This window comes from Culex quinquefasciatus, chromosome 1, assembly GCF_015732765.1.
Source record: "Culex quinquefasciatus strain JHB chromosome 1, VPISU_Cqui_1.0_pri_paternal, whole genome shotgun sequence".
Taxonomy (NCBI): Eukaryota; Metazoa; Arthropoda; class Insecta; order Diptera; family Culicidae; genus Culex; species Culex quinquefasciatus.
This window is the reverse complement of record NC_051861.1, coordinates 62,374,112-62,389,773: the sequence shown is the minus strand read 5'-3', so window position 1 is coordinate 62,389,773 and position 15,662 is coordinate 62,374,112. Positions and strand designations below refer to the sequence as shown.

Sequence of the window (15,662 nt, the reverse complement as noted above, 5' to 3'; positions counted from 1 at the left end):
TGTAGATTCTGAATAATTTATTAAAATTTAAATACAATCATTGCACAGCCTCCATAACTGCCTAAACCGTTTAATTTTACGTTCCTCGGGATGTTCCTTCAAATCGCCACTTTTAATCACTATCCTGGACAAATGGAAATGTCCATGTTGAGTGCACGAACCCGGATGTTCCAGGTTTCACGAAATTTGCATTAATGTGTTAACGTCAGCTGCTGGTGGCCACTGCAACGGTAGTAGAAGAACGCTAGTAGTTCTTTTATTATTATGAATAAAAAATTAATAAAATTAAACTTACCATAACATCGTACCAACATGACGCAAACGTTTTTTTTTTTCAATCGTGAAACAAAATTCTCAGCTGACTGCATTTTTCTCTCTAAACGATTTGTTTTGGTTTGATGGATGAGAGAGTAAGCAATATTTATAATTTTGTTTGTTGGTGCTCTCTCTCACAGTCAAATCAATCCGAATTCTGAAACGGAATCTAATTAGAATCGTATACAAATTCCGTTACAAACGCAACAACAGGTTCGAACACGGAACTTGGGTATACACTCAACCCCCGGTGGTTGGTCACTTTTTCGTTTGACACTTTTTTAGTTTGTACCCCGTTGGTTGGTCAAAGTCAAACTAAAAAGTGACGAACTGTCACTTTTTACACGGCGCTCACGCACACTATAAAACAAACGTTTGGTAGTGTGTGTGAACTCCGTGTAAAAGATGTGTCAAACTAAAACGTGACCCCATTCGTTTGACAACAGTTGGTGTCAAACCAACGGGGTTTGAGTGTATTCCACAAAAATTTTGTTGATTCAAACCTCGTACAGGCTGATTCTACAAAGGGAGCGTTCTTTTATTACGTAACGCGAAAAATCGGACTTTTAGACCCCCTCCCCCCCCCCCCCCCCCTCGTAACAAAATTTCCATACAAATTTTAAAAATTTTGTATGGAGCGTAACACGGCCTCCGACCCCCCCTCCCCCCCTACTGCGTTACGTAATAAAAGAACGCTCCCAAAACATTTTTCTGCGAGCTTCAACAGAGACGGAAGGGGCGGTATTCTTAAACTCGCCAGGAGTTGAATGTTCCGTCCTCCTCCTCCTCTCCCACAAGCACGAGAGCCACACTTCAACTTATTTAATTGCACCGGGTTTCTCTCTCCTTGGAGAACCGAAGAACCACTTTTCTTCCTGCGCAGATCATACCTTTCCAAAGTTCCGAAATTTTCAGCAGCACTGCGGAACACCAACTCACAGCCGCGAAATTATTTTGTTTTGGCTTGTCAAAACGTGAATCACAATTCTTGAACTAAAAAAATACTGAAATTTAGGAATTTTTAAGAAGTACGTCAGTGTTCTAAAAAAAATACTAAATTTCAGGAAGAAAAAAAAAACTAATTTTGAGTTATAATTTGACAAGCTGGAACATAAGTTCAACAAATACTAAAAATTAGTATTTTATACCTTATTTCGGTTTTGCGTGTGTGTATGAGCCAAGATGGCTATTTTATTATAAATTTAGATTCTCTAGAAATTGCTGTTAAAAATAAGTTCAGGTAAATTATGTTTTTTTCCCTCTAAAAAAATAAAAAACAACGGCTCCTTTTTTAGCACGAAATCGATTAAGTGGATAAAACTAAAGTGTGCCGACCTGATTGCATTTTCATCAAAGGCAGCAACGATTTTGTCTTGTAATCGAGAAGTGACAATTTATTCAACTGCATTTTTTTCCTTTCTTTGTTCGATTTAACCTTGAAAAAAAATACTACATCGATTCGGAAATTGCGAAAAATATCATTGTTGGAAAATAACGGTGATATGTTCGAGATTCAGAAAGCGGAAGCTATGATTAATCCGCTAAAGGAATGGCGTATGAAGTTCGAAACAAACAGTCTGGCTTCCCATGACTTTGTATCGTTCTTCCATAGCAGTGCTTCTAATTTCACTCAGATTGAGCAGAAAGCAAATTCCGACTTGGGTGAGTAATCCTTTTTTTTAATGAGTAGGGGAATTTGTGATGATGTGGATAGTAGGGGTAATCTGGACCCCTATTATACCACTATAATAAATATACCTCGATATTTTTTTGTTCGGATATAAAGTTGAACGACAATTTAAGTGACATGGCCAGTACTAGTAATGGCCTAGGAGTATGAACAAACCAAAAAAGTTGGAATATGTTAAGAGGCAGTATTTGTAAATTTTGCTCGGTTTGTTCTAGACAAACAAATTTACAAATCCAATACTTCTAAATTACGTAAAATTGTTCGAGGATTCCGAATATGACAAAATTGAGACCAAAAAGTGCCGCTATGACGGCCTACACGCCAAAAACTAACGTTGTAAAATGTTTGTTCTAGAAAAATCGAAAAACTATGAGAAAAACTGCGATTGGCCAAAAAGTTAACACCGTAGGCTTATAGTCCATGTAATTACCTATCTTTTGACCTATGGGAGTATGGGTGTTGGAGGCTGTTGCAAAAAGATATTAAGGTTTTAAAAAAATTTTTGACAGTAATTTGCAAAATCTAAGAGAAAAAAACGAACCAATCCTGGATGTCTATAGCACATTTTGAAGTGCCTCAAAAAACCTTTCGAATGCATCTAAGAAAGTTGGAATTGATGAAGTTTTACGGAAATGCGAGCAATTTTAAAATTTTTTAGGTTTTTTGGACCTCAAATTCAAAGCCCGTTTTACCCCACTTCGCTTTGTCGTAGAGGGCTCATATTTGGCATGAGTTCATCTCATGTATAGACAAACAAACGCTGAAAGTTTCATCCCAATCGGAGCACCTCGATACGACCTGTTACACATTGGTGAAAAACTCGCTCTTAAGTAGTTTTGGTATAATATATGAAAGTTTTCGAAGGCCGGCTAGTACTTCGAATATTTGAGGGCTAAAAAATAATGTATTGCGGGGATAATATGGAAATAAAGTGGATAATGTATGTGCTTGCACGATTTTTTGAGGTATGTATTTGTATGTCCTCACGAAGATAGAGCTTTGAGTCCAGCCGTGTTATTTGTTTTTGTTACTTATGTTATTATGTTTTGTATTAATAATAATCGTTTGTTTTTATTATTTAAATAAAAATATATCCGGCCTCGTTGCGCGGTGGTTAGTGGCTTCGGCTACCGATTCCTAAGTTGCTATGGTGCGCGGGTTCGAATCCCGCCTTATCCTCCTGGCCTTCTATCGGATGGGGAAGTCAAACGTCGGTCCATTTGCGTAAAAGAGGTTTTGGGTGACTCACCATACATAACCTTCGGACGCCTAGAAATGAGCAGAAACTTGCAACAGAGACCCGGGGGTCGTTAAAGTGGATTGCTTTGCTTTTTTTATATATCAGTATAAATTCTATTCTTTTCCTCGGTACAGTCGGCTGTGCGAGTTCAACCAAAAACTAAATTTAAATCACTATTTATCAACCCGCAATACCTTTCGAGGTATATCCTAGAAAAGTAAGTAAATCCTTCCCAGTTCCTGAGGGGAACACCCTTGAAGAGTATCGGGGCCGGCATTTCCAAAGCGGATTCAGTGGCAATTTCATTCTCAACTTAATGTTAACATGTCGCCTCCCTAAGGTGTCGTGATAATGTCCAGTTTGTGACGATACACTACCTTCTCTTTACTAAGCAATCGAATCCAGAAGAGAAAAGATCACCAGTTGTGTTGGTCCGAGCCGGGATTTGAACCCCGATCTACCGCTTGCTAGGCGGAAGCGTTACCACTAGGCTACGTGGCTCGGTCACGGTATATCCTAGGGTCCTACTTTTCTACTAACATTGAGTCCAAAACTTCCCTACAAACATCTATACCACTAAGGTGACGCAGGGATCCTTGCGCACTTTAGATAGGTGTTTACTAATATTCCTGCCGTTCCCCAAAGGATAGCTTAGACCCGGCAAGGACCCTCTTATGCCCTGGGTAGTATTACACACTCATCAAATGATGAAGACATGGTATCTCCCGTGTTGGATTATTGTTCCGGATAAGGGTCTAATACAACCACACCAAACAGTGGGATAAGCGTTGTGGAGCCATCCGGGGATAGGGCGTCCTAAAATTCTAATGCTATGTTATTATGTTTTGTATTATGTGTTTGCAAAAAAATAGGTTTTTAGTGCCGCTGCCATGGTGGCTTTTCCTTCCTTAAAAAAATAGTAAATTCAAAATGCAAATGTACGTAAAAATATTGTGCATTTTATCTACTTTTATTCACTTTGCTAGGAGACGGTGATTTTAGCTGATTGCAGACTGGATTTCGTCATGTGATGTGATGATTGTTCAAGCCCAAGTTGCCTAGGAATTGATAATTGGGAATAGAATCAACTCCACCTGAACCGGATTCTCACCACTATGACAGCCTTCCATTTCCGGCCGCTCCCATCTTCACCGCGCACCAGGGACAAGGAAAAGGATTTGGAAGACGGGAAGTGTTGATGCTCACTTGTGACAAGGGAAAATCTCCATGGTGTCCCCAAGTTTGTTTCGCTTGGAGTTGGACGGTTTTTGGGAAAGAGTAAGGTCTAGGATACGCTTCCCAGTTTACTCAATCGAACACGGAACCGGTTGTTGCGTTTGAAACGGAATTTGTATACGATTCTAATTAGATTCAGTTTCAGAATTCGTATTGATTTGACTGGTAGCAAGCGTTGCTACCAATGGCATAATATTGTCTGTTTATTTTGGATGCGTTGTATGGGAACTCGTGCATGGAGAAATCCGAACAGGTGGGAAAAATTTTAGTGCGCGTTAGATTTTCATTGACGCGCTATGATACGAATGCGCTTAGTTGTTTCATGATTCCAAGTAGAGTTCGGCGTTTTTTTTTAATTTATATTTATTCAGATTTTCTCTTCCATGTACATTCATTCAGTTAAAATACTATTGAGTGTCCAATCACAATCGATGACTTTTCCCCTCAATTTGAAATACTAGCAACTTTCATTCATTCATGAAATATTGTAGCTTTCGCTATTCAGTGATTTCAAATGTAGGAGGTCCTACATGTACAAAAGGGAAAAGGGATACCTTAAAACTAACTTACAGTATGTAAAAAAAGTATTTACACCCCTTGGGCACTATGCACATTTTGTGATGAAACATGTAAACAATTTAATGTTGACATAAACCTAGTACTACGTTTTGTTCAGAAACTCATGCCGAACATTTTGCTGCAAAGCTCATGAAAAGATGTTTTCTATAAAAGTTATATAACAAATGGTGCAAAGTTTGTACACCTTTCGAAAATTTACATAAATAAAGTTATTTGTTGACAAATCACCATAAATCAGTTTCAACTCCAAATAGACATCCTGACTGATTAAAATAATTTGGATTGAATATAAAGTTTACTAATTACTTAGTATAAGTTTATATAACTCTGAAATTCTATATAAAACTTATCTAAACTTAATTTGCAAACCAATTTAACTAAATGTCAGGAGTGGGTATAACACCGTTTCGCTAGAATAGATTTTTCGTTGGAATTTCACAACCCGGAATTACGTCGTCGAAAGCCGGCATTCCGTTCCTATGTGGCATCGAAAGGGCATTTTCCGATCTTGATACCCAGACATCTAGGTTTTCTATAAAACCCACGTTTTTAAATACCTAGGCAAAAGCGTTGTTATGGTTTCGTTTGAGCAATCTGCCAAAATGTATGGAATTTCGTAATTTTGTTCTCGTGGATCAAACTTACTTTTTGCCCAGGTATTTAAAAACGTAGGTTTTATAGAAAACCTAGATATATGGGTATCAAAAGATCGGAAATTTTATGCCCTTTCCGATGCCACATAGGTTAACTTGTGAATTGTGGACCGGTTCGATGCCGGCGGGTTTTTCGACGACGTAATTCCGGGTTGGTACGAAATTCCAACGAAAATCTATTCTATCGATACAAATACCCCAAACGGTGTTATACCCACTCCAAAATGTTTATTTAGCAATTCTATGGTAATATATTGACATTTAGTTGAATTAAAAGTTTGCAAAATTAAGTTTAGATAAGTTTTATATAGAATTTCCAGAGTTATATAAACTTTTATACTAAGTAGTTAGTAAACTTTATATTCAATCCAAATTCTTTTAATCAGTCAAGGATGCCTATTTGGAGTTGGGAGACTGGATTTATGGTGATTTGTCAACAAATAACATTATTTATGTTAATTTTTCGAAAGGTGTACATACTTTTGCACCTTTATTTTCGTAATAGTATTTGTTATATAACTTTTATAGAAATCATCTTTTCATGAGCTTTTTGTAGCAAAATGTTCGGCATGAGTTTCTGAACAAAACGTAGTACTAGGTTCCTGTCAAACTTTAAATTTTTTACATGTTTCATCACAAAATGTGCATAGTGCCCAAGGGGTGTAAATACTTTTTTTACATACTGTATAAACTATATAAAGAGCGGATCAATGCAGCTGAAGACTGCAATGATTTTTGTCCAAATGCATCAATTATCTTATTGGACATAACATCCAAAGTGTCCACTTCGGCTAATTGATGAAGTTCACTGGTGCTGAACCAGGGAGGAAGTTTCAGAATCATTTTCAGAATTTTGTTCTGAATCCTCTGAAGTTTTTTCTTCCTGGTTAAGCAACAGCTTGTCCAGATCGGCACAGCATAAAGCATGGCAGGTCTGAAAATGAGATATTTTACTTGATCCTCCCACTTTAAATTTACCTCATTCATCTTTATAATGTGATGGATTTTTGGTTTAAGAAAATCAGCCCTTGGTTTGTGAGGGAAAATAATAAGTTGAGTTTTTGCAGCATTTGGAGTAATTTTCAATTCTTTCAAATAAGAATTGAAAATATCCAAGCTTTTTTGTAATCTTCTTGTTATGACACGAAGGCTTCTACCATTGGCGGAGATGCTTGTATCATCAGCAAAAAGTGATTTCTGACATCCTGGGGGCAAATCAGTCAAGTCAGAATTAAAAATAGTTAGGCTTAGTGATTTTTCACGCTCGAAAATAGGAAATTTCACGGGGACCTCAATTTCAAAACACTAAATTTCACGCAAATTTCGCGGAACGAGAAAAATGTTAAAATAACTCTGGAAATCTTTTGTTTAAATCACAGAAACTACTTATTATTTTTCAATAAAATAATCTTCACTAAATTTGAACGTGACACAAAAAAAATCTCATAATTTTCAAAAAAGTTTCAACCTGGTTTATGGACGAGCTCTATTTACATTTAAAAAAAAAAAAAAAAACAAAATGTAGGGCATGCGTATTATCATTTATTGAACTATTTTTTTTTTTCATTTTTCGACTAATAAAGCAAAAAAAGTTTTTGATGATTTGCTTCTGTTTTATCAGTTAACATTTTATTGAATTTCATATCAAAGCAAGATTCAACAATCTTGTCTCCCAGTGAGTTTTACTGAGCTGCTTTGGACATTTTAGTTAATAGTAGTATGAAAATAGTTAAAGCTCGGCATTAATTCACTGGGAGGTCGTGCAAATTCCCGTGCTTGTGAAGTTCTGTTTCTGTGTCACTGTTGTGTTAGCTTGTAACATGTTCGACATGACACTACAAACCAGCAGTGATTAGTTATGCGGAATTTTCCAAGTACGGGAACACGACGAAAATTAGACGACCCGAAGAAATAGTGATAGTGATAGTGAAAGCAAAATAAATAAAGTGTCAATAAATAATCGTGAAGTGAAAATATTATTATAAATATATTTAATATTATATTACACTTTATATCTGTGTAAAACTCACTATCAGAATATAATGTTTTCTTGTGTTCTCTTTTGTTCTTTTCGTTTCAAACCGAATGAGCGAGCATCTGACTTGCTACACAGCTGCAGGACAAATTAACATCAGCTGTGATCAATACCACCCTGACTGTCAAGGATTGCTACCAAGCTTGGTGTCCACGGCTATATGTCCAACCGAGAGACCTCCAAGGTCTCAGGGAAGTTTTAATTAGTATCGCCTTTTTATTTTTGACCCTTTTGTTAATACAAATTTCTTTGCAGATACCACTTTAAAAGTATGGCTCGCGCTCTGCTTTGATAACCGGCTCCGTGGCTTAATGGTTACAGCCTCTGTCTCCCAAGCAGAAGGTTCAGGGATCAAATCCCGGTCGGTACCTTTGAAATTTGGAATCAGGAATTTGAACATGAATAAAAACTAAAATGAATCAGGTGGGATTCGAACTCACACCTTTGGATTGGTGGTCTGGGACGCTAAGCAGTCGGCCATCAGAAGGTTTACACTCTAGTAGTGAATTGATCCGAAGTGTTGAACATGCTATCTTCTCATATTAAATACGCGCTGATCCCTGATTTGCCTGAGGGGATTGGAAGTCTAAATATAGATCGAGTTTCCTTCAGATGCTTGCTTCAATGTTTAGGCGGGGCCGAACAATGCCCAGCGACCTCGGAATTGGACCGCAAGGAGCTCTGTCATTCTGAAATGGGTCGTTGGAAGCAGCGCGAGGGCTATCACCACCTAATACCCGGGACTGAGATAAGCTGTATCAGCATTCGGCATGTACGCAGTCTGATACAAATTATACTTTCCCATAATTTCGCTACCGGTTGGCGGGTATTGGATTGGACCACACACACACACACACACATGGCTCGCGCTCTGCTTTGATGTTTTGCTAATTCTATCCGCTTTCTACCCCCAATGTGTCCTGCACTGGGGGTGCCTGGGGTAACTTCGAGTTGACCTGGGCCGCCCGAGGAATTATGTCGTAGGTGGCTCGTGTACAGGTTCACTCACTTCTCCTTGCGGCAAGGTTTTCCGTAGGTCTACACTCGAACATGCAACATGGGACAGCATGAATCTTCAGCTGAAGCCGGACGAATGTTTTCCGAAATTACAGAATTACAGAAAGCAAGATTCAACAATCTTGTCCAGCAAAAATGAGTAAAATGGATTGAATTGAAGCCCATTCAATATATTATTTAAGGATTCATCCCTATTTTCAAAAACTAAAATAGGCAAAAATAATATAATTTGCAACGAAATCGAAATTTTTATTCAAAATGAGAACAGAAAAAAATAAAAGATGGCATTTTTTAACTTTCACGGGAATCATCCACCCAAACAATCAAACAGAAAATAAATCTGAAATGAGATAAAATAACAAAGCTTATTTCTTTGAATTTCTTTTGAAATTTTACATTTCAAATAATATAGTAGTAAAATTTTTACTAAAGCGAAAAAAATATTACTAAATTTTGTTAGTTCCTTAAAAAACTGAATAATCTGAACAATTCTTCAAATGGTTCATATAAAGCTTTTCAATTCAAAACTTTTATAATTTACTTAAATAGTCTTTATGGTTAAAATATTGATGTTATTTAAAGAAAAAAATTATAAATTTCAAAAAATTCACACCGTCTGTGAAATTATCAAAATTCACCAAACCTACCTTAGTAATTGAACAAGGGTACTCACTCGCTTAATTCTACGGTAGCTCATTAAATTATTTTTATTCCTATTTGAGTTCGATAAAATATTTTGAAAAAAAATCGTTACAGTTTCGCACAAACATAAAATTTCACGGGATTTCGCGGAAAAAGACAAATTTCGCGGGTTTCACGCTGTCCGCGAAATCGTGAAATTTCACTAACCCTAAATTCATGATAGGCGATGTGTGATGAACGAGCAATCGATAAAGCAACTTGCACTAAAAGGGGGTAATCTAGTATCAAAACTCTATACGCGCCAGCATTGCTCGCGTCTGCATGTGAAGCTCAACTTGACAACTTGTCGACGAGGCGACGAAAATCGATCGTCCATGATTTTTTGCAGATTTTTCGAATGAATATTTCTCGAGAAATGATTTGGGAACGAAGCTTGATTTGGCGTCGGAGCCAAAAACAAACCCTATACCTTTCTTTAGTAAGAAAGGCAAAAATGATTTTTTTTAAAAATCTGAACGGTAGATCCGAATGAGGTCAAATTTGTTTCAGAACCTCGATTATGGTCTAGATTATGATATGGAGAAAAAAAATTAGATAAAATGCCAAAGGAATAGTTTTGGCATTTGGTGAAATTGGCTTTTACCCTTTTTAGGGGTTTTTCCCCCTCACAGTGAATTAGTCCTCAAGCTGTAAATCAAGAACCACATTACCGACATGGATGAAAATTTGGGAGGATGTAGGGCTCGAAAAATGCAATTTTTTGGATAAATAAACGATTTCAATTCAATTCAATTGTGTTTTTATTAGAATTTAACAGTTCTGCTCCAGGATGTTACATTTGCAATTCAGAAATTTGGAGAACCTTTCAACTGAGATCAATTCATAAGCATTTACAGGGAGGGTACATGTTTCTAAGTTTAGATGTTGCTAGCTGCGTGCTCTTTTAGGGAATATAAATTTTGAGAAAAAACCCTAGATCTATGTTTGGCTTAAGACTAATATTACAGTTGTTGACGGAGGAGTGCTTCGATGAGCGGATTCGTTGACATCCCACAGGAAGTCCTGAAGGTTCTCGTTGCCTTTTCGATGCTTGCGTCGAATGCAGATCTTAGAGATCGCACGCTGATAGCTGCCGTCTTTTGTGCGCACCGTGATGACACGGATGTTGCCGTCAGCTCCCGGGTGGACATCGGAAATGCGTCCGAGCTGCCACTTCAACGGCGGGAGGTTTTCGTCCTTCAGCAGGACCATGGTTCCGACTGCGACGTTGTTTTTTCTGCTTAGTCCACTTCGTGCGGTTGTGCAGGTCCGACAGGTATAGGTTGGACCGCTTCTTCCAGAGCTGCTGCGTGTACCGTTGGACGGTTTGCCAGGCCGACAATCTTTTCTCGGGAGTGTGGTCGAGGTTTGGTTCTGGAAACGCAGTGAGTGGACGCTGGATCAGAAAGTGTCCTGGGGTCAGCGCTTCAAAGTCTGCGGGGTCGTTGCTGAGCGGCGTGAGCGGTCGCGAGTTGAGGATCGCTTCGATTTAAACCAGCACAGTCTGGAACTCGTCGTACAGCAGGGTGTGCAGCCCGATCGTACGTTTGAACAGCAACTTGAAGCTCTTTACCGCGGACTCCCAGAGGCTGCCGAAGTTCGGCGAGCGAGCGGGAAATGAACTTAAATTCGATGCTGTCGTTTGCTGTTTCGCGGATGATCTCCTCTTCGAACTGCAGACTTAGGAACAGCTTGGCGAGCTCGCTCAGCTCACGTCTTGCGCCGACGAAGTTCTTGGCGTTGTCGCACATGACCAGCTTCGGTTTGCCACGCCGGGCAGTGAACCGTTTGAGGGCCGCCAGAAATGCCTGCGTGGTTAGGTCTGCTGCTAGTTCTAGGTGAACGGTCTTGGTGACCAGGCAGACGAAGATGACAACGAAGCACTTCACTGGGCGAGCTCGGCGCTGCGGGTACGCGACCTGAAAAGGTCCGCAGTAGTCAACTCCGACTCGTGCGAACGGTGTGCACGGAGTGACTCGTTCTGGCGGCAGACCCGCCTTGAGCTGGTCTAGAACCTTCGGCTTGACTCGGAAGCAATCGACACACTTGTGGATCACCTCGCGAACGAGGTTGCGGATGTTGATCAGCCAGAACCGTTCACGCACAGCAGAGATCAACAGTTGTTGTCCAGCGTGAAACATGGTCTCGTGATAGTGTGTGACGATAAGCTTCGTAAACCCGAGCAGGGGTAAATAACACGGGAATACCAATTTTTGGTATTACTTGAGCAAATAACAGCGACCAAAATGTGCCCTTGGTTGCCCAGTAATAGATGGTAAAATACCATGAAATCATACCAAAGTCTAGTATGTGGAAGGGCACAACAATACCAAACCATGTTATTCCAAGGGTAAAATAATACCTCAAAATAAAACCATTTCAATACCAAGTTGAGGTCTTCTGAATTTTTAACATTGCTTGAATACCAAAACTTGGTATTGCCATGGTTTAATTTTTAGGTATTCCCGCGCCCTTGGAAAATCATATTTTGGTATTCCTGTGGTCTTCCACATACATGATTTTGGTATGATTTGATGGTATTTTACCATCTAATACTGGGCAACCAAGATCACATTTTGATCGCTGATATTTGCACAAGTAATACCAAAATTTGGTATTTTCATACCATTTTAGTGCAGCAGTTGCAGTTAGTGAAAAACGGAAATGATCCATATGCAACAGCCAAATCTACTCACCTGATGATTCCATGTTGTTCTTAGTGATATTCTTCACCACACCGAATGCATTTGTCATTGATGAACGGCCTGTGCATGAAGTTCTTAAAGATTCTGAAAAATAACAAGATTGAAAAATAAGTGTTATTAAAATAAAACTGGATTGAAATTAACCAAAATTCAATAATCTTTCGATTGACTCGTTTTTCAAAGTATTTGGTTATTTTTTTTCAAGTCATTTTAGCGCAAAATTTATTATCTTGTCCAAATTGGTAAAAATCCCATAGTTTCAGAGAAAATTGATAAAACACTGTAATACCAAAAGAATACCAAAATGTGCCATCCTGACTTAGAAAATTTTCCACAATTTCAAGTCATTTCTGTAGGGGGTATATCAAAAATGTTTAAAATCAAGTTTGAAATTTCCGGTTTTCAATGAAAGCATTCGCTTTGAGACACCATTTTAGTGCAAAATTAATTATTTTGTCAAAATTGGTCAAAATTTTCCCATAGTTTCAGAGGAATTTGATAAAACACTGTAATACCAAAAGAATACCAAAATGTGCCATCCTGACTTAGAAAATTTTCCACAATTTCAAGTCATTTATGTAGGGGGTATATCAAAAATGTTTAAAATCAAGTTTGAAATTTCCGGTTTTCAATGAAAGTATTCGCTTTGAGACATCATTTTAGTGCAAAATTAATTATTTTGTCAAAATTGGTAAAAATGTCCCATAGTTTCAGAGGAATTTGATAAAACACTTTAATACCAAAATAATACCATTCGCTTTGAGACATTATTTTAGCGCAAAATTAATTATTTTGTCAAAATTGGTCAAAATTTTCCTATAGTTTCAGAGGAATTTGATAAAACACTGTAATACCAAAAGAATACCAATATGTGGTGTTCGACCATTGACAAATTCTGCAATTTTGCAATATCAAAACAATACCTTTAATTGGTATGATAGAATCTATTTATTTATTCGTCAAACATATTTATTTATTCGTCAAACATACGTCGTTGCTTAGTTTCTAATTACAAGGGGGGAACATCTATCTTTGATTGTAGAACTGTTTTTTCATAGTGGATTTTGTCATTGTGAAATCGATTATGTTATTATATTTGTTATAAGTTTCCATCATTCTATTCATGGGCCCGTGTTTGGCGTAATCAGTTCTGTGAAAATGCAATGCGAAAGGCTCACGTGCTTTCAATACGCGTGTGGGTTCATAGAAATTTAATGTTTGTAACAACTCTGGAGAATTAATTCGGTTTGCAATAAGATCATTTACGAACGAGAGAGAAGCGAATTCACGACGCTTTACAAGTGTTTCTAAGCTTATTAACATACAGCGTGCAATATACGAAGGAAGAGGAAACACTGTCCACCCTAGTTTACGAAGAGCAAATAGTAAAAATTGTTTTTGCACTGATTCAATACGGGTTTCGTGTGTTTTGATGTGTGGACTCCACACGACGCTACAATATTCAAGAATAGAGCGAACATAAGTTATGAACAATGTTTTCAATGTATAGGGGTCCTTAAAGTTATAACTGAATCGTTTTATGAAGTTGAGCATATTAGTTGCTTTGAATACCATCGTGTTGTAATGTTCGATGAAAGTCATTTTAGAATCAAGTATGACTCCTAAATCTCTAACATTTGAACAGGTTTCAACTATCTGATTGTCTAGTTTTACGTTTATATTTGGCTTATTTATTTTTCTGCTGAACAAGATCGATGTACACTTTTTAATGTTAAGTTGTAAAAGGCTACGACAGCACCATTCAAAGAATATGTTGATTTCGTTCTGGAATCTTGAAGCGTCAGTTTCGTCTTTAATTTTCATAAACAATTTCATGTCATCTGCGTAAATCGAAACGTTGATATGCTTAAATATAAAGGATACATCATTTACGTAAAGAATAAAAAGTAATGGGCCTAAATGAGAGCCTTGAGGTACCCCGGAAGTAACATTGATGAGCCTAGATATGAGGCCATTAAATTTAACACATTGCGTGCGTTTTGTTAAGTAAGATTTAAGCCATGAAAGTAGATTAGAATCAATTCCGATTTTATAAAATTTGAAAAGAAGCATAGGAATGTCCACTCTGTCGAAGGCTTTGCTAAAGTCAGTATAGAGTGTCTGTACAGAGTTTTTGTTATCCATTTCATTCAATGTGTAGTTTACGAACGAGAGAAGATTAGTTGCGGTTGAGCGCCCTTTGAAAAATCCATGCTGTTTTTGTGTTATGTAGTCTTTTAATTGCACATTTTGCTCTTGCATAATCCTTAAGACAAATTTTAAAGGGTCCAGGAATACCAAAATTTGGTATAGATACCAGAGAAAGGTATTATTACGCATTTCCCATGTTATTTACCCATGCTCGGGAACGGATGACGATGGTCGAGAACGTACGGATTCTTCCGGTTGTCCGAGACTGCGGCGTGCTGCAACCGGCCGCCGACGCACAGGATTCCATCGACGATTCTTGGGTTCAGCGCAGCAATGCGGAAGTTGTTTGGAATCGTGCGATCTCTGGACAAAGCATCGTACTCTTCCGGGAAGCATTCTCGTTGAGCGAGGCGCATCAGCTTCTTTGAAGTGACCTCGAGCTCTTCAGCCGTCAACGGACCAACTCTGCGACAGTGCTTCTTCGTCGCACGGCTGTTGAAACAGAAGCGGCAGATTACAGCGGTCGCCCGTATTGTCACGGTGTACGACGAACTCGCTGTAAACAATCTGCAGGGCTCGGCGTCACGTGCAACTGCAGCAACAGCGTTGTATTCCGACAGTTCTTCGTGGTCGAAGTCTGCTGCGTTCGGCACTTGAGCGTGCGGCCAGTGCTGTTGGTCGAGGCTCAGCCAATCAGGTCCGTTGAACCAAAGCTTTGAGTACTGCAGCTGCATCGGTGTCATGCCGCGAGAAATGATGTCAGCTGGGTTCTCTATTCCGGGCCGACGGTCTCGGGATCCGCTCTCCGTCAGATGTTGAATCTCGGACACACGGTTGGCCACAAACTGGTTCCATCTGGACGGCAGAGACGCAAGCCAGCAGCGTACGATCATGGAATCCGTCCAGAAGAACGCTTTTCCTCGGATGTTGATGGCGTTGGCCACTTTCTCGTACAGATGCGCCAGCAGCAGAGCGGACGCCAGCTCCAAGCGAGGAATCGACTGCTTACGCTTCTTCTTCTTCAGGATCTCGAGCGGTGCGATGCGGGATTTGGAGGCCAGCAAGCGGACGGTGACGTCGCCGTTGGCCGAAACGGTTCGGATGTAGATGCACGCACCGTAAACGTTGACTGAAGCGTCGCAGAACCCGTGAAGCTGCACATTCTGATCATCTGCACCTGTGCCAATCCAGCGGGGTATCGACAGGCTGTCTAGACCGGCTAGATTTCTGCGGTATTCTCGCCAGTACTCCTGCGGATCTTCTGGCAGAGCGGCGTCCCAATCCAGTTCCATGCGCCACAGCGTCTGCACGAAGATTTTCGCTTGGACGACGACAGGACCGATCAACCCGTACGGGTCGA

The 15,662-nt window shown here is 39.1% G+C and overlaps 1 protein-coding gene and 1 long non-coding RNA gene across 3 annotated transcripts in view; one reads left to right on the top strand and one right to left on the bottom strand.

The window, feature by feature from the left end:
• On the bottom strand, nucleotides 1-1,307 carry LOC119766239. Of its 2 annotated transcripts, none has more exons than XR_005276957.1 (3): nucleotides 1,206-1,307; nucleotides 296-472; nucleotides 1-244 (listed from the first exon to the last, which is right to left on the bottom strand). It is a non-coding gene; the product is annotated as an uncharacterized LOC119766239 (long non-coding RNA). The 2 variants fall into 2 exon arrangements; XR_005276956.1 differs by having other exon boundaries at nucleotides 1-222.
• A 510-nt stretch (nucleotides 1,308-1,817) lies between these two features.
• Nucleotides 1,818-15,662, top strand: part of LOC6051267 (E3 ubiquitin-protein ligase UBR1) — a 162,464-nt gene continuing 148,619 nt past the window's right edge. Inside the window, 1 exon segment of the mRNA XM_038250665.1 lies at nucleotides 1,818-1,977. Coding sequence (XP_038106593.1) covers nucleotides 1,818-1,977 — 160 coding nt within the window.